The sequence below is a fragment of the Schistocerca cancellata genome, chromosome 4, assembly GCF_023864275.1.
Source record: "Schistocerca cancellata isolate TAMUIC-IGC-003103 chromosome 4, iqSchCanc2.1, whole genome shotgun sequence".
Classification (NCBI taxonomy): Eukaryota; Metazoa; Arthropoda; class Insecta; order Orthoptera; family Acrididae; genus Schistocerca; species Schistocerca cancellata.
The window spans coordinates 82875618-82895767 of NC_064629.1; the positions used below are offsets into that span (position 1 = coordinate 82875618).

Below are 20150 nucleotides of genomic sequence, written 5' to 3' on the forward strand. Positions count from 1 at the left end.
CCTACGATTTTTACCCTCCACTCTGCCCTCCAATACTAAATTGGTGATCCCTTGATGCCTCAGAACATGTCCTACCAACCGATCCCTTCTTCTGGTCAAGTTGTGCCACAAACTTCTCTTCTCCCCAATCCTATTCAATACTTTCTCATTAGTTATGTGATCTACCCATCTAATCTTCAGCATTCTTCTGTAGCACCACATTTCGAAAGCTTCTATTCTCTTCTTGTCCAAACTATTTACCATCCATGTTTCACTTCCATACATGGCTACACTCCATACAAATACTTTCAGAAATGACTTCCTGACACTTAAATCTATACTCGATGTTAACAAATTTCTCTTCTTCAGAAACGCTTTCCTTGCCATTGCCAGTCTACATTTTATATCCTCTCTACTTCGACCATCATCAGTTATTTTGCTCCCCAAATAGCAAAACTCCTATACTACTTTAAGTGTCTCATTTCCTAATCTAATTCTCTCAGCATCACCCGACTTAATTCGACTACATTCCATTATCCTTGTTTTGCTTTTGTTGATGTTCATCTTATATCCTCCTTTCAAGACACTGTCCATTCCATTCAACTGTTCTTCCAAGTCCTTTGCTGTCTCTGACTGAATTACAATGTCATCGGCGAACCTCAAAGTTTTTATTTCATCTCCATGGATTTTAATACCTACTCCGAAATTTTCTTTTGTTTCCTTTACTGCTTGCTCAATATACAGATTGAATAACATCGGGGAGAGGCTACAACCCTGTCTTACTCCCTTCCCAACCACTGCTTCCCTTTCATGTCCCTCGACTCTTATAACTGCCATCTGGTTTCTGTACAAATTGTAAATAGCCTTTCGCTCCCTGTATTTTACCCCTGCCACCTTTAGAATTTGAAAGAGAGTATTCCAGTCAACATTGTCAAAAGCTTTCTCTAAGTCTACAAATGCTAGAAACGTAGGTTTGTCTTTCCTTAATCTGTCTTCTAAGATAAGTCGTAAGGTCAGTATTGCCTCACGTGTTCCAGTATTTCTATGGAATCCAAACTGATCTTCCCCGAGATCGACTTCTACTAGTTTTTCCATTCGTCTGTAAAGAATTCGTGTTAGTATTTTGCAACTGTGGCTTATTAAACTGATTGTTCGGTAATTTTCACATCTGTCAACACCTGCTTTCTTTGGGATTGGAATTATTATATTCTTCTTGAAGTCGGAGGGTATTTCGCCTGTTTCATACATCTTGCTCACCAGATGGTAGAGTTTTGTCAGGACTGGCTCTCCCAAGGCCGTCAGTAGTTCCAATGGAATGTTGTCTACTCCGGGGGCCTTGTTTCGACTCAGGTCTTTCAGTGCTCTGTCAAACTCTTCACGCAGTATCGTATCTCCCATTTCATCTTCAACTACATCCTCTTCCATTTCCATAATATTGTCCTCAAGTACATCGCCCTTGTATAGACCCTCTATATACTCCTTCCACCTTTCTGCTTTCCCTTCTTTGCTTAGAACTGGGTTTCCATCTGAGCTCTTGATGTTCATACAAGTGGTTCTCTTATCTCCAAAGGTCTCTTTAATTTTCCTGTAGGCAGTATCTATCTTACCCCTAGTGAAACCATTACATAGTGGGTTCTATAAAATGCCCTACCCATCTTGCAGAAACGTCATGTTCTATCAGTACTGGAGTTTGAGGGTATGTCTTTTCACTTTACCTGCAGCACTGACTTTGGTCTCGCCAGGGGACTCGCCACTCTTCCAACATCTACATATCTACTTCACTAGCCACCAAGTGGTGTGTGACGGAGGGCACGATTCACACCGAAGTCATATTTCTCTCACCCCCTCCTCCCCCCTCTGTTCCATTTGCGGATCCCGTGAGGGAAAAACGACTGTCTGAACGCCTCAGTACGAGCTCTAATTTCCTTTATCTTTGAATGGTGATCATTGCGCAATTTGAAAGTTGGTGGTAATAATATAAGCTCTACATCCTTGGCGAAGATTGGATTTTGGAATTAAGTGAGCAGCCCCTTCTGTTTAGCGTGTCATCTATCTGCAAGTGTGTCCCAATTCAAACTTTCTATGAGATTTGTAACGCTTTCACAATGGCTAAATGTACCAGTCACTAATCTTTCCGCTCTCCTTTGGACCTTTATACAAGTGGTTCTCTTATCTCCAAAAGTCTCTTTAATTTTTCTGTAGGCAGTATCTGTCTTCCCCCTAGTGAGATAAGCCTCTACATCCTTACATTTGTCCTCTAGACATCCCTGCTTAGCCATTTTGCACTTCCTGTCGATCTCATTTTTGAGACGTTTGTATTCCTTTTTGCCTGCTTCATTTACTGCATTTTTATATTTTCTCCTTTCATCAATTAAATTCAATATTTCTTCTGTTACCCAAGAATTTCTACTAGCCCTCGTCTTTTTACCTACTTGGTCCTCTGCTGCCTTCACTACTTCATCCCTCAAAGCTACCCATTCTTCTTCTACTGTATTTCTTTCCCCCATTCCTGTCAATTGTTCCCTTATGCTCTCCCTGAAACTCTGTACAACCTCTGGTTCTTTCAGTTTATCCAGGTCCCATCTCCTTAAATTCCCACCTTTTTGCAGTTTCTTCAGTTTTAATCTACAGGTCATAACCAATAGATTGTGGTCAGAGTCCACATCTGCCCCTGGAAATGTCTTACAATTTAGAACTTGGTTCCTAAATCTCTGTCTTACCATTATATAATCTATCTGATACCTTTTAGTATCTCCAGGGTTCTTCCATGTATACAACCTTCTATCATGATTCTTAAACCAAGTGTTCGCTATGATTAAGTTGTGCTCTGTGCAAAATTCTACCAGGCGGCTTCCTCTTTCATTTCTTAGCCCCAATCCATATTCACCTCCTACGTTTCCTTCTCTCCCTTTTCCTACACTCGAATTCCAGTCACCCATGACTATTAAATTTTCGTCTCCCTTCACTACCTGAATAATTTCTTTTATTTCATCATACATTTCTTCAATTTCTTCGTCATCTGCAGAGCTAGTTGGCATATAAACTTGTACTACTGTAGTAGGTGTGGGATTCGTGTCTATCTTGGCCACAATAATGCGTTCACTATGCTGTTTGTAGTAGCTTACCCGCATTCCTATTTTCCTATTCATTATTAAACCTACTCCTGCATTACCCCTATTTGACTTTGTGTTTATAACCCTGTAGTCACCTGACCAGAAGTCTTGTTCCTCCTGCCACTGAACTTCACTAATTCCCACTATATCTAACTTTAACCTATCCATTTCCCTTTTTAAATTTTCTAACCTACCTGCCCGATTAAGGGATCTGACATTCCACACTCCGATCCGTATAATGCCAGTTTTCTTTCTCCTGATAACGCCATCCTCTTGAGTAGTCCCCGCCCGGAGATCCGAATGGGGGACTATTTTACCTCCGGAATATTTTACCCAAGAGGACGCCATCATCATTTAATCATACAGTAAAGCTGCATGCCCTCGGGAAAAATTACGGCCGTAGTTTTCCCTTGCTTTCAGCCGTTCGCAGTACCAGCACAGCAAGGCCGTTTTGGTTATTGTTACAAGGCCAGATCAGTCAATCAACCAGGCTGTTGCCCTTGCAACTACTGAAAAGGCTGCTGCCCCTCTTCAGGAACCACACGTTTGTCTGGCCTCTCAGCAGATACCCATCCGTTGTGGTTGTACCTACGGTACGGCTATCTGTATCGCTGAGGCACGCAAGCCTCCCCACCAACGGCAAGGTCCATGGTTCATGGGGGGGGGGGGGGGGTTAATATTAATATTAATATATATTAATTACTGGTGCCAGAGCCAGTGGCTTCAGGTCTGAAGTGCAGATTTTTAAAATTAAGTATCATTTGTATTAAGCAAGAAGATCAAGTTATACAGTCAATGTCCTTTTTAATATCTGGAGACCCAAATATGTTTTCCGTAATTGGTAGCTTAGTTCAATTGGATTAAGACCCAGACTCAGAGTAAATCATTTTAGGCCATGTAACTGCTCTGTAATCGCCATGCTTATTATGTGTTGGAAATTACAATATGGCTTATCATAAAAATTTAAAAAAAAAGAAAGAAATTAACTTAGCACCACACATTTTTAAGGATTCCTCCTCCTCCTCCTCATCATCATCATCATCATCTTCATCTTCTTCTTCTTCTTCTTCTTCTTCTTCTTCTTGTGGTTCATTATCTTCATCCTGCACATAAAGCATATTGAAAAGCAACCAGCAGAAAAATAAATTCTGAGAATGAAAAAACCCATGAAAAAAAGAGAAAGTGAAGTTACAAGATGAGTATAAAGTTGTTTGTACAGTTAAAAATACAATATATGTAAGTGAGAGTATTTCTCTCAATTTTCAGCATTACACATTGTTATAAAGGGTTAAAGGCAACATAATTTGCTGGCTGTACCTTTTATATCACATGGGGTTACTTGCAATATTTCTTAAATGCAAGTTTCCATTCATAGAATTGACATGACTCATGGCTATGAGACATGTGTAAAATACCTCTTTGTATAAATTTCTTTGTTCAACATATTGCCATAATAGACAACATTGCATAAGCTAGTGTAATGATGTAGCATCACACTGACATTATGTCATGATATAGAGTTTCATTTAGTCTTCTCCTAAAGTAGTTTACAGATTATTGTTGTTTTTCTATGGATGCCCAATAATGCCTTTCTAATTAATGTTTAGGTGCATATGCAGACTGGATTAACATCAATCCATCTTTCTTGTCATATGTCATTCCCACTGTCATGTCTGGCTTGGAGAACACTGAATCAGCACCTTCTTCCTCAATGGCTTTGAAAGATTTGTCAAGGGACTGCCAGTTAACAATTCAGCAGTATGCAGATAATATCATCAGATGCATTCAGGTACGACAAAGTACTAATACTTTTCAGAATTTTTAATGTTAAATGCATATATCACGTGCAAGCTTTACTATTAGTTGCATTGTGTTTCATGTGCACTATGTAAATAATAAAACTGGTGAAAATTTGCACTATTTATTACTGATTAATTGCTGTTGTAAGAAAGATTATCAAGTCTCATCTGAATGATTGGTAGGGTAAGACATGATCTTTTACAGAAAAGATATTGGGAACTGTGTTCTATTTAAACAGTGTGCTTTATTACTTGATGTAATTATTATTTTTTATTTTACTTATGTGATTTTTAACATGGCTTATGCTGTACACACCATTAGAACTTGCTTTCTAATTTCACACTGAACTGTCCTGTCGGTGACAAAGCTACTGCTGCAGTCTGAATATGGTCTTCAAAAATTGTCATTGTAGTTTTAACTGTACTTATCAGATGTGTATGTTGCAAACATTAGGTATCAGCTGAACTTCTGCGGGGGAAAACTAAAAAAAAAATCACATGTAGACGTACTCTTTGCTAGTCTTAAGTAGCCTTGAACTTTTAGATTTCAAGTAGGCATTTTTTATGACACTACTCAAGAATTTGAGTACTTGATATGATGAGTTCTGCTCATGTCTGAAGTACTAAAAAGAGTGATTGATTCCTAGAGTCAGTAATTTTGTAGTACAATTTCTACGTATTGTGTGCAAAGATGGTGCATAAAGTCATTATAAAATATTTCTTTTTTGAAAGCAGGGATTATCAGAAAAAAAAACTGGTAAGTCTTCAAAACTGTGTACATTTTCAGGACACTTGATGCAGTTATCGGTATTCCAAAATACCTCTTTGGTGGAACTATGGAGCCATACTGAGTATTGTTTTAGCTGCTCTGCTGTTTTCATAGAAGTTAATCCTTGCAGAGTCAGACAAATTTTAATTGGGGCTGGCTAGTCTGTACTGACTGTTCAGATTTGCATATTTGTTTGCTTGTTGAATGTGTCATGTGACACACAACAATTGTCATCAATGTTTATTGCTGAGTCGTTCTAGGAATGTATATATACATTGTTTTGCAAAACTGTTTAACAGTTTAATACAAGTACAACAGCAGACGTGCTGAAAATGTCTTGCCTGTAGAATTATGTTTTCTCATTCAGAAAATTTGCATTTTTAAAAATTATATTTATTTGTACAAGTAAATTTCCAGTTCTTTTAATAAATAGAGCTTTTTCTGTTTGCTGTGGTGTGATGGATACGGAGTATTCCACTTTCTGCTTTTTGTGACCTATGCTGCATTTGTGTGGTTGTAGATGCTGTGTTAAAATGGTTTACTCTAAATGCATCAAGACATCCTTGAAAATGGTTCTTAAAAATTATTCTGGTGTAGTCTTCATAATATGCAGAACAAGTTCCATAATAAATTGGGGTTGAGAGGGGGAGGGGAGGGGGTAATGCTAGTCATATTTCTGGTATATTCAGTAAAGCCACTTGTGCACCCCATGTTGTTCCTCTGGGAACTCAGCCTTTTTTCACTGGGTACAGGCTGTGCAAACCAGGGTTGCCTGAGTTTGGGACTGGTAAGTGCTGCCAGTCTTCTGTAACCGAAACTCTGGGCATGCTTCTGTGACCATCCTGTGGCTTGGAAAGTTGTGTGTCTCAAGGAATGGAGATTTTGGCTTAACCTTCCAGATGGTGAGGATGGTATAAACCTATATTTAAAAAAATCTCAAGATGTGCTGTGTACCAATGACATGCATGGCTATTGAGGCAGAACAGTTGTTAGCAGGCAACATCTTTTGAACCTGCTGCAATTCAATTGTGTAAGGCTTATGCATCCAAGGGAAGTCCTATCTGTGTGCACCCTTCCTTCCCTAGCTGCTCGTGGGACTGAGATGGCACCATCTAACGCTTCTTGGTCAACTCCCAGCAGAATAGGTGTACTGATGGTGGATATGTTAGTTGGTATGGGGATCACCCTGTCTGAAGTAGACTGCAATGTCGATCTTGAAGAAAGGAAGGTACGTGAGGTAAGAACAACAAAGCTTATTCCATGTGGTGAGCCAAAACCGATGTAAAGCAATGCAACCACCAGTTTTCACCAAACATTATAGAGCTTCCAGCAGCTCTGCAGCAGGCGGACTCCAGCTAGCAGGCCAGCACTGACATTGACACTGACATTGACATTCCTACAAAGTTTTCTTCGGCAAACAGACAAAGAGAAAGTATCAACTGCAGAAGAAGATGGGTCGTAAACAGTTACACTGTGTTGAACTCGCACCATCTGATGGTTTTAAGGATTCCGCTTCTGGGTAAATGGAATACAAAGTGTGCCTGAGGCAACCATCTGGTGCCTCAACTAAACCTCCGACTGTAGCAGGATGTCCTCCCTGGCAGAGAGATAGGAGAAAGAAAAAGCTCACAAATAAAATGGCTCCCATACTACAGTGGAACATCAGCGATTTCAGGAAATGGATCTCCTAACTCAGGATGTCTCATGTGCTTGTGTTTACAAGATGCACATTTTAAACTTGCTGATGCCCCTGTGTTTTGGGGCTATATTCTCTACCACAAAGATGACCCAACTGGGAAAGGACCAAGGGAGGAGTGACTGTATGTGAATAACACACACCACTCCTCTTTTGTGCTCCTGGTTACTGACCTGCAACCAGTTGCAACTGAAATTCATGTGGGCCAAAGGTTCACAGTATGCTCTCAGTACTTACCACCACAAGATGAAATAGAGTCTGAGGCTTGTGCAGATCTTGTAGAACAACTCCCCTGACCATTCCTACTACTGGGAGACTTCAATGTCCACAATGTATTGTGGGGCTCAAACTCTACATGGCCCGGGGTCAAGTTTTAGAGCACCCCATGTCATCTTAGAACCTGCGTATCTTCAGCATGGGCAATCCCACTCGTTTCAGTGCTGATACTGGATCACCATCAGCCGTAGACCTCTCTGCTCTCCAGCTCTTATAGATTCTGCTCAGTGGGAAGTTACTGATGACCTTAATCCACTGACCATTTCCTTCTTTGGACCCACCTGTGGACACTGTTCAGCCAGTTGTCTGTTTGAACACTGAAGCAGTATCCAGGAATGGGTAGACCACATTACACGTGTGAACTGCAATGCCACTGACTTATCCATTCCATAGTCCCGGTCTTCTTAGAAGGCAGCCTGTACCATGGTGGACAGATGAGTGTCACTCAGCAATTCACGTCATGCACGCGCCTATGTGAAGGTTTAAGTGCTGCCCAACAGTGGAAAACGTCACAGCCTTTCGAGTAGCAAGGACCGACACTAGAGAGACAACCGAGAAGAGCAATAAAAGGCCATGACAGGTGTTCCTGGACTCTGTCAACCACTCTTCTTGTTCTATGAAAGCATGGCAAGCCATCAGAATGATTTCTGGTAAATGCAGTTGGTTACCTATAGCAGCTGTGCAGAAGCAGGGATGTCTCCAAACACTGCAGGAAACATCGCCCAGGTAATGGCAGAGAATTTTGCGATGACTACTGCCAGTGCCAGCCAGGATCCAACATTCCACCACTACTGTGCAATGATGGTGAGAGGTGTAAGTTGGATTTCAGATCCAACTGTTCTTTCTCAGTGTGGGAGCTGGATTTGACATTGTCTTAGGGTCTCGTACTGCACTCAGCAATCACCAAGTCCACTACAGCATGTTGCAAAACTTGCAAATAGAATGTTTTCATTAAATATGACAGTTTCCCAACATGTGGAGAGAGTCAGCCTTCATGCCTTTCCTCAAACTGAGAAAGGAGCAAAAGAACAAAAGTGTTCCAGTAGTTACAGAAGCAGTTCCTTGACAAGCTCTGTGGGAAAGACCTTGTAGCGAATGGTCACCTGTGGTACGGTCCTGATATTAGAGACCAGGCAGCTGCTTAGCCGTTCTCAGTGTGGATTTAGGAGATGTCGAACTACTGTTGACAAATTGACCCAGCTAGAGGCGACTATCCAGCAATCTTTCCTACATAGACAGCATATTTTGTGATATCAGTAAAGCATATGGTACTACATGGAGGCACAGTATTCAAGGACATCTTTGGCAGTGGGGCTTTTGTGGCCACCTACCCACATTCATATGATCCTTCTTATCTCAGAATGCTTTTTTAGGCACTTTGCTGGTGACATGCTGTTCAATAGTTTCCAGGAGCAGAATGTTGTTCCCTGAGGAAGTGTGTTAAGTATTATCCTCTTTGACATAGCCATTAACTGTATAATGTCTGCCGATAGGAGTCCTGCGCAGTGCTCCTTATTTTTTTCGACGTTCTGCGTCAATGCTGTATGATGTGAATCCTGCACTGTGCAGCAATACTTCTGAAGAGGACAGACAACCATAGTTTAGGCAGTCTCTTTAGTAGGCATGTTGCATTTTGTAAGTGCTCTGCCAATAAATTGCAGTCTTTGGTTTGTTTTCCCCATAACTTTAGCCATGTGATTTTTCCAATTTAAGTTGCCTTTAGATTTGTGTGATTTATTGTGTAATCGAAATTCAGCGGATTCCTTTTAATACTCATATGGATGACTCATATTTTTTATTGTTTAGAGTCAATTGCCACTTTTCACACCATGTAGATGTATTGTCCAAATTATTTTTAATTGGTTTTGATCATCTGCTGACTTTACAAGATGGTATAAGTGACAGTATCATTTGCAAGCAGTCTAAGAGGGCTGTTCAGATTGTGTCTTAAATTATTTGTCTAGATCATAAACAGGAAAGGGCCTATAACACTTCCTTTGGGAATGTCAGATATTACTTCTGTTTTACTGAGTGACTTACCATCAGTTATCTCTCTACAACACTTGTACCCAGCAGGTTACATCCAGAATGCTCTTCTCTACCTACAAAGGCTGGGGAAGGAGCTGTCTTTCTGCTGGGTGGCAGAACACTTAGGTATTAAGGGAAACAAAATGGAAGATGCAGCAGTCAAGGAGGCATGTCACGTTAATTAGATAGTTCAGTGTGCCATCCTGCTATTATCACCTCACTGTTGAAGTATGGAGTCATGCATAGATGGGAAGAAGACTGGCTAGAAGTGCCAGACAATAAGCTGTGGCTATTGAAGTCAACAGCTCGACCATGCGTACCTCTTTCCAGCAACACATACAGGATGAGCTCCTTCTCATTTGTCTTTGCATAGGACTCATCCCTATGTTGCTTGGATTCTTGATCCAGTGAGAGGACTCTTCAATTTTGATTGTTTGTGGCATGTGGATTGCAGTGTGCCCCATTTTAGCTGACCGTGTTTGCTATTCAGACAGGACAACAGCTAATTTATCTACAGATTGGCCCTCTGTTTTAACTGACAGTGACACAAATTTGGTATGACTTTTAAAGTTCTGTGAAATGTCCAACTTGTTCCCTAAAATTTTAAACAGAGGCTTTTAATGTGTTATCTGGGTGACTGGCTCATCCATGTTTTTTTGTAAGTGATAAGTCATCCACGTACACCTGCGTAATTTTCTATCTTGTATTATTTGTATTTAAATTGACAGTTTTAGATCATATGATTGTATTTCTTCTATGAAATCGTGTGACGGTGCAGGTGACAGCGAGTGAAATTGTGAGAGATAAGTGCAGTTTTATGTCAAAGTGACTCTTCCTTGTTTTATAAAATTTTACGTGTTTTAACCACATTCCACAATAAACAATGTATGTATCATCTGTATATTCTTTTTCAATATGTTAACTGTTGTACTAGTTTAGAGTGTAGAGTGCTATGTGAATATTGTGTTTTTCGGAATATACTGACAACCTGAGGTAGGAGATGGTGGCATATTTTGTCTGTGTGATACTATCCATTATTTTCTTGTCTTGCTTTAAAGCCTGTTTCTTTGTTAATAATATGTTGATAAGTGTTTCTGAGCATCCATTGCTTTTTACTATGTTTTTTTCCTTGATAAGTAATTGTTTCATAAGTTAGGTCCAATTAGTGTGATTATGTGGGCTATGTTTAGCATACTTGTTTTAGTATCTGAGGATGATGTGATATGCAGTTAATGATGATGTCACCATATGTCGGTTAGAAGCTGGTGTGTGTGGTTATTGTATGTAATATGCCAATCCAGAATAATTAATCGTTTGTCATTCTTCACATTCTGCAGAAAATTTGATATTTTTATGTAACTGGTTAAATTCTACAAGCAGCTGCTAAATTTCATCCTTGTTTCTGTCAAAAAGGCTTAATTTGTCACCCCATTATCTTTTATAGCACACTATTTTGTTAGCAGTTGTGCTATTCTTGTTGGAAAGTGTGTGCTCTAAATGGTTGATATAATCATCTGTTTGGTTATGATCATGCCCATGGCAAGGCTTTCTTCCTGCTGATGAAATTTTAGATTGAAAATGAAGTAATTCTAAGAAAGTAACAATTTCAGGACATCTCTCATCTTGGAAATTTATGGGATTTTTTAAAAATGTTTTACAATTTCTATCTGGATCCATCTGTAGTGTTTCATTCATGTGGACATTTATAATTAAGCATTTACCTCACTTTGGTTTTTTAAAAAACTTTTACCTATGGTGTATGGTCATACATATTTTTTTTAGAGAAGAATTTTCATATGTATAATACTGCCAGAGGATGTTGTTCAGCAGCTGGAGTGACTTTCCTTCAAACAGGACAATTTAATCTTGTCCATTATGTTTGAAATTACTCTCTCAGTTCAGATGTGTATATAAATTCTATGTTGTCACATGATGACATTTGGGTCTGTGTTGCAGCATCTTCTGGTGACACTATGTTTAATCCTTGAGTCCATAAAGGTATCTATTTCACCCTGAAGTCCACAAATCTCACTAGAGATATGTATCTTAAACCAGTGTGTCAGTAATGTGGCAAATCTTATAACAGATGTTATTCTAGATTAATACTGAATCACTGATAATGGTGCCATTGTTGAGTTTTTAGGAGTAGAAAATACATAGCAGTATCTGAAATTTTTAAAATGCTACATCTGCTTGTAATTTGAATCTAGTTGCATCAGGTTTTCACCTTCTGTCCATGTAAGAACAGCTATGCAGCACTTATCTGTTCCTGAGTGGAAGTGCATTTGAACTTCTGATGTATTGCAAGACATGCTTGAATGTTGGTGGAGAAATAAACAATTGGTATGCAGATACAAGATAAATGTTAAAAATTCTTTTAGAATTAGTAAGTAATGTGTACTTTGTTGATCTCTGTTTATCTTAAATACAAATAAATAGCCGGCCGGGTTGGCCAAGTGGTTCTAGGCACTACAGTCTGGAACCGCGCGACCGCTATGGTCGCAGGTTTGGATCCCACTTCGGGCATGGATGTGTGTGATGTCCTTAGGTTAGTTGGGTTTAAGTAGTTCTACGTCTAGGGAACTGATGACCTTAAATGTTAAGTCCCATCGTGCTCAGAGCCATTTGAACCATTTTTGAACAAATAAATACCACTAAATGAACTGCAGATTGCTTGCTTCCAGCATCTGAACTTCATTTAAATATTTCTTTTTCTAAAACTGAGATACAATAAATAAGAAACCAAATTGATTTGGATTGTGTGATTTATAAATATTCAGGTTATAGTTTCTGACAAATGCTACTACATGGAGTGATCAGTGGTACTTACTCATAAATACTCGTAGATGTTGAACTATTCATTTTTCATAAAAATCCTGTATGTAGTGAGAAATTCTAGTAAGCCATTAATTCTTTCACATGGGAGTTACATAGAAAAGTCATATATTTTTTATGTAATTTCTAGGCAGCCATCATCAGTGGAAGTCTAGGACATGCTGAAAATATTAGACTTATGTATGCCTTGGGTCGTTTGCTGTCACCAATGCCACTGGAGAAGATAATGATGTATTTGAATGAAATACTTGTTCCTTGTGTTAGAGAATTGGAGATCCTGGCAAATTCTGAGGTATTTATACAATTTGAGTCCAAACTTTTGTTTAACAAATAACTTCAATTACCCTCTTTAAATTAACTTTATATAGAAAAATTACTTTGGAAGTGGATTTAACTTTTAGATTTAACTTAACAGAAGTAATAATATTTACACCTTATAATATGTGCGTGTATGTGCTGGTACAGGTAGATTATCATAATTTGCTATCAGTAAAAAAAAAAAAAAAAAAAAAGAAGAAGAAGAAGAAGAAGAAGAAGAAACTCTGTGTATAGGGGGCACACATCAATACTTCAATGGAAATACTACTATTCTTGGCATATATTCTGTTCTGACATTCTTGGAAGACAGCAGCTTACCACAAAGACTCGTATTACACTATCAGAGATATGTGACAAATCTTCTGTAAAAACCATTACCACACCTCAACTTTTATGTAAGATATGACAAAAGTACGCCAATACACCATCAAAGATTTTATAAAATGTCAGTAATATAAAATCTTCGACAAAGTTATTTTACTGTGTAATGTGAACCAAAGTCGAGGTTTTCATGTGTGATGTAATTTTTGTTTAGTTCATGAGTACCATTCAAAGTTACCTATATTGTAGAAGCATGTTCTAATTGTACTGCAAATATATGAATGATTCATGAGAAGAACATTTTATTTTGTTTGTTTTACTAACGCTTCTGCCTGTGGAAGGCTATTTTTGTGAAGCACGTTCACGGAAGCACCAGAGAAACTGGTAATGGGCATGCATATTCAAATCAGAGGTATATAAACAGGCAGAAGACTGCACTGTGGTTGGCAACGCCTATATAAGACAACAAGTGTCTGGTGCAGTTGTTAGATCGTTAAGTACTGCTGCAATGGCAGGTTATCAAGATTTAAATGTTTGAACATGGTGTTATAGTTGGTGCACAAGCGATGGGACGCAGCATTTCTGAGGTAGTGATGAAGTGGGGACTTCCCATGCGACCATTTCACGAGTGTACCGTGAATATCAGAAATGTGGTAAAACACCAGATCTCTGAAATTGCTGCGGCTGGAAAGAGATCCTGCGAGCATGGGACTAACAACGACTGAAGAGTGTCGTTCAAAGTGACAGAAGTGCAACCTTTCCGCAAATTGCTGCAGATTTCAATGCTGGGCCATCAACAAGTGACAGCATGCAAACCATTCAACAAAACATCATTGATATGGGCTTTTGGAGCCAAAGGCCCACTCACGTATCCTTGATGACTGCACGACAGAAAGCTTTACGTCTTGCCCGGGCCCATCAACACCGACATTGGACTATAGATGACTGGAAACATGTTTCCTGGTCAGATGAGTCTCGTTTCAAATTGTATCAAGTGGGTGGACATGTACGGGTATGGAGACAATCTCATGAATCCACAGACCCTGCATGTCAGCAGGGGACTGTTCAAGCTGGTGGAGGCTCTGTAATGGTGTGGGGTGTGTGCAGTTGGAGTGGTGTGGGTATGGGACCCCTGATATGTCTAGATATGACTCTGACAGGCGACACATAGGTAAGCATCCTGTCTGATCACCTGCATCCATGGGCAACTCCAGCAGGACAATGTGACTCCCCACACATTCAGAATTGCTACAGAGCGGCTCCAGAAACACTCTTCTGAGTTTAAACACTTCCGCTGGCCACCAAACTCCCCAGACATGAACATTATTGAACATATCTGGTATCCCTTGCAACGTGGTGTTCAGAAGATATCCTCATCCCCTTGTACTCATGTGGATTTATGGACAGTCCTGCAGGATTCATGGTGTCAATTCCCTACAGCACTATTTCACACATTAGTCGAGTCCATGCCATGTCGTGTTGCAGCAGTTCTGCATGCTCGCGGGGGCGCTATACAATATTAGGCAGGTGTACCAGTTTCTTTGGCTCTTCAGTGTATATTATTTGAATCAAGTCTGTTCAATATTGGTTAGAAGCAGGGCAGTAGAAATCATAAGCAATGTGTGAATTCACTCAGTGAAGATTTTTCACACTACAGTGAAACCCCTGCATCTGCGCTTTTCAAGGGACTTCAGAAAATTCTGTAAAATGCGGGAAAAAGTGAAATGTGGGAAATAACATATAAACTGTAAAAGTTATGTATGGGACACCCCCTTGCATTTCTGCACTTTATGTATTATATATGTACATAACAGGCATCAAAAGACTTGTCAGGGACTTGTTTATTATCTAGTAAAGGTTTATTATTGAATAAAAACTGTGGATGTAACTGGAACTGATAACTGTCTGGGAAGTAGAAACGTTTGACTCAATTTCAGATGTCATAATTGATGTTTTTGGAAAGGCTTCACCTGTCATTCATTATTTAAATAATGACATACTGCACCAGCTACGTATTTTTTCATGCTTAGCATGACGCATTTTGAGAATTTTCTCTCATTGTCTAGTGTAAATATGTACATAAATGTTTTGTTTAGCATTTGAATATGTGTTATTCTGCCTCTCATGCAATGTAGTCACCTTTTTGAGGTTATCAGGTACTGTGCCTCCTCAGTTATGTAGAAAACCACACACACACACACACACACACACACACACACACACACACACACACACTGTTTGTGTAACATCACAAAAAATACATACGAAAATACTGCACTTGACAATGAGAATAAATTCTCAAAACACATTTCGCTCAGCGTGAAAAAAATACATAACCGGCATTGTGTTTAAACTAAAAGCATTTGAGCAACGCATAGTGAATGATAGTGTCATCTAGCACTACAGGTGTCCAAATGCTGAAACACACCAAATATGGTTGGACGGTGTCACAACGCTCATTGAATATGTGTTATTCTGCCTCTCATGCAATGTAGTCACCTTTTTGAGGTTATCAGGTACTGTGCCTCCTCAGTTATGTAGAAAACCACACACACACACACACACACACACACACACACACACACTGTTTGTGTAACATCACAAAAAATACATACGAAAATACTGCACTTGACAATGAGAATAAATTCTCAAAACACATTTCGCTCAGCGTGAAAAAAATACATAACCGGCATTGTGTTTAAACTAAAAGCATTTGAGCAACGCATAGTGAATGATAGTGTCATCTAGCACTACAGGTGTCCAAATGCTGAAACACACCAAATATGGTTGGACGGTGTCACAACGCTCACAAAATCATGAAACTGCATTTGCACAATAGAGTGTTTGGAAATGGTTGTGAATGGTCGTGATATCTGTATTCAAACAAACCTAGTTACTCCCATCAATCACCATGCCAAGTAGAGCTTGGCAGTGGCGGGAGATGCAAATTGTTCCAACTTTTACACATTTACTGGTTCAAATCCATTGAGTAGAGTGCCCTGGTGTCAAGAAACTTAACCACATTTTATTTGTAAACATTACTGGATGGTCAACATCATGCCAGCATCATTTTTCTCAATGAATATTTTTTCTTAATGTGTAAATCACGGGAAAATTATAAGTACGTTGATACAAAATCGGGTGCAAATTAAGATTGTGGACATTTTGACAGGAACGATAAAAAATGTCATAAATCGTGGGAAAGCTTTTATTCCGGGAACATAAAAGTGTGGTTATACTGTACCTTCTATCAGAGAACTGTGATAACTAGTCCAGGTAAAGATAAAAAAAAAAAAAGCATCTTGAGGGAAGATCACAGTTGAATTCATTTTCTTCTCATATTAACACTGTGCATGGTTATCATCAAACAGCCATACAACTTTGAAGAACTTGACTTAGACAAGAAATTTTACTGTCATTAATGACCACAACAGCAGTGGGACATTAAATCCTGATCTTCCTCCCTCTGTTCAGTAATTTATGTGTCTAGTTTCATACATGAATGGTGCAGCTCCCTGATGTTGTAGGAGTGCCATCAGAAAGACATCCTTCAGATAGTGTGCGTTGTTTATTGTTCCCTCAGCAAACAGCAGAGGTGTACAGTCATTAAAGGCTATGGCTCCTCACACCGTGGTGCCTGAAGTTGGTTCGGTGTAACACTGTTCAGCGTACTCAGATAGTTGCTTTCCTTGTTAATGCTGTTTTCAGAAACAACCAATAATAATGCTCAGTCAGAATCTGTTCTCATCGCTAAACACAACCTTCCACTGTTCATTCTGAAGTTGAGATTTTTGCTACACCTTCAAAGTTCATCTGCATTGTATTGAATATCTGTGTTGTTAATACACAGCATTATTACATTGTCTTGTCAGTTTTTTGTGAATGTTTGATGTACCTGTGTGCTGCAAAGGGTCCATTTCCATGTTTAAAGATTGTGTCCATTTCCGCACTTAAAAGAGTTCCTCTTCATAATGTCTTAGAATGACCAAGAGTGGTGCGTGGGTACCTAAACAGCTACTATATAAAATGATTTAGTGTAAACAATTTCGCAATGAGATCATGGATTCAAAACATATATTTGTGATCAAAACAGCAAAAATACTATTGATTTGCCCAGTGAAACATGTTCATTTGTTTGAATACACTGTCACAGATGGAAAAAAGCAAATTGTTTTTGTATTTGAGCACCACATGTTTCAGTAACTACCTTCCCCATAATAAGAAGAAAGTAGTTACCATTCATAGTTTACAGATATTTCAAACAGTAAAATTCAGATGTTAAAATAGGTAAAACTGATGAATATATTTAGTTGAATGAAAGCTCATTAATCCACTATAGCTGTATTAATTGACGTCCTGGTAAACTCGCACAAGCAGTTTTTCGACATTTTTAATTGGATCTTGTGGTGCTTCTCTGTATAAAAATTGCCGTAATATTATAATAGCAAAAATGATTGACATACTGGGAATAAAGTATTTGTGGATTGACTAAGTTAATTTCACTTCTTGACAAGTTTCTTTTCAAACTGGGAAACCTACCTTTTTTTGTCACTTGGTTGGGACATTGTGCTTACAGTCAGATTTTGTACATAGTGGGATATTCTTGGCCATTTATACTCTATAAAGGAGTGACAGACAAATTTCCATACTGTTATATCATCATCTTAAGTGACAAAAGGAGACGGTAAATTTGATGGGGGAGCATTCTCAAGGTTGAAGTTACGTCTGCAAAAATCTTTGAACCATCACAAGTTGTTAAAGTGCCACTAGTAGTCACCCTCAGACACTAGAAATATTCATCAAACTTCAATCCTCAAAAAAAAAAAAAAAAAAAAAAAAAGACCCTGAAAAACCATGTGTCAGTAATATTTCTTTACCTCTGGTGTTAACTGATTCTTCTGTTGGTTCTTGGTAGAACAACTTCACACGTATAAATGACTTACTATGATGGTAACTGATAACATCTACTACAATATTAATAATAATAATAATAATAATAATAATACTAATAATAATAATTTGTACAGAATAACATTAGAGTCATGTATTACCTGGCAAAACGAACTGGTTATCTGGCCAAAGTGGCAGCACTGTCACGTTCACAACCGAGAAGCAGGGAAGGGAGGTAGCTGTAAGGGACACTCCAGTACTCTTACCACTTCAGTTTAGTCTTTTTTTCCCTTGCTGAAAGATCTGGAAGGAGGTCCCCTTAACTTTGTGAGGGCAACTGGAAAGCTACTTGAATATAAAAGGACCAAAATTCTTTCACAAGTCACCAAAGAAGCTTTACGAGGTGTGGCTATAAAATAATGGGACTGTTGCTGTAAAAGATTTAGTTTCAGAAACATACATATTTAGTTATTGTTGCCCCCAATAAATTCCTCTCCTCTATCCCTGCAATGCTCTGTGTGAATTTTCCATTGATGGAAACAATGCTGGAAGCCTTTCTCTGTGAGCATCATTAGGACACATGCCGCTTTTTTTGTCACTGCTTTCAATGCAGTTTTGACCTTGGAGAAGAGATAAAAGTCACATGGTGATGGGTCAGGCAAATAAGATGGCTGATCTAACACTGGGATGCCGTACTTTTCTAGAAACCTCTTAACAAACAATGCTGTGTGCCGATGTGTTGTCTTGGTGCAGAACCCATGACTTACTCTTGTTCTGTTTGGGTATATTTTTTTTTTTTATGTTCTCATGGAGTTGAGCAAGAACATCAAGGTAGTAATGTTGAGTAATAGTTTGACCTTCAGGAACCCAGTGAAGATATGCAGTTCCATGAACATCGAAAGAAAAACGAAAAAAAGAAACACCATCATTGCTTCTAATCTTGATTTACTCATTTGAACTCTTTTCACTCTCTGTGAAGTTGGGACCTTCCAGTGCCTGGATTGGTGCTTAGTTTCTGGATCATAAGTGAAAAACCAAAATTTGTCATATGTTATCACTCTTTCCAAGTAATTATGATAATTTTCAATGGTATTCAAAGTGTCAGTACAAACATTTTCGTGAGCTGCTTTTTGTTCAGTCGTAAGAATTTTTGGCACGAGTTTAGCGGACACTTTTCTCACGTTAAATTGGTTATGTAAAATTTTCCTTACACATTGTTTATCAATTCATAAAGTTTCAGCAGTCGATCACATACTCAACTTACAATAAGATCAAATCAGATTACCTATTTTTTCAATATTTTTATCTGGTTTTGATGTCTTGGGTGTGAGTCATCTTCGTCTTCTTGGTCATCTTGGAAATGCTTGAACCACTCAAAAACCTGTGTACATCATAAACAGTCTTTGCCTTACACTTCTTTCAGTAAAAGACAGCTTTCAATAACAGTATTCTCAAGTTTCATGTGTTGACCCATTGTTTGTTACTCTGTTATTAGATGTGTCATTTTTCCTGCAAGCCATGGCCACACTGATTTGTTTACAGAAACCAGAGATGCTGTATTTGACTGAGAAGGCTTCGTACTTCACAGCTATTGGTCATTCATCTTTGGTGCATGCGTGCTTATTCTGTGACAGCATCATTCTTTTATTTTATAGCCACACCTCCTATGTCAAGAGGCATGCACCAGGTAAGGTAACACAAGATGTTCATTTATTACCATTTAAAGCATCAACTGTTATTTTTCTGGCTAGAAAATAAAATACATGATGTATTACAACTACGTATCTTGTTCTTTGCGAGATTCCAGAGCAGCTTATAGGATTTAGGTCTGGAGTGTATGGTGGCAGTGGGGAGGGAACCATTTTCTTGTGAAATTTTGTCAGTGGAATAAAGATGAGAAGTGCCAGGATACTATGTTAACAGATTACTGGGTTACTAGTTTTGGCAATATAAATAGCCATATTAAGAGCTATAAAAGAAAATATGCCCAGGTTACAGGCGTAAAGCAATATAAAAAAAAAAAAAAAAACAGTAGGGCATACACAAAAACTCGATGACAAAAAATTACATGCCCATAAAACTGGGCAGTGTTAGTTACGTCATACAATGATTTAAACCACTAGGTC

The 20150-nt window shown here is 38.7% G+C and overlaps 1 protein-coding gene across 1 annotated transcript in view; it reads left to right on the forward strand.

Moving 5' to 3' along the window:
• LOC126183871 (importin-13) overlaps positions 1–20150 on the forward strand; it is a 190990-nt gene that overhangs the window by 93079 nt on the left and 77761 nt on the right. Inside the window, exons 10-11 of the mRNA XM_049926165.1 lie at positions 4700–4881; positions 12626–12787. Of these exons, the coding sequence (XP_049782122.1) occupies positions 4700–4881; positions 12626–12787 (344 nt within the window). The remainder of the gene's footprint in view (positions 1–4699; positions 4882–12625; positions 12788–20150) is intronic.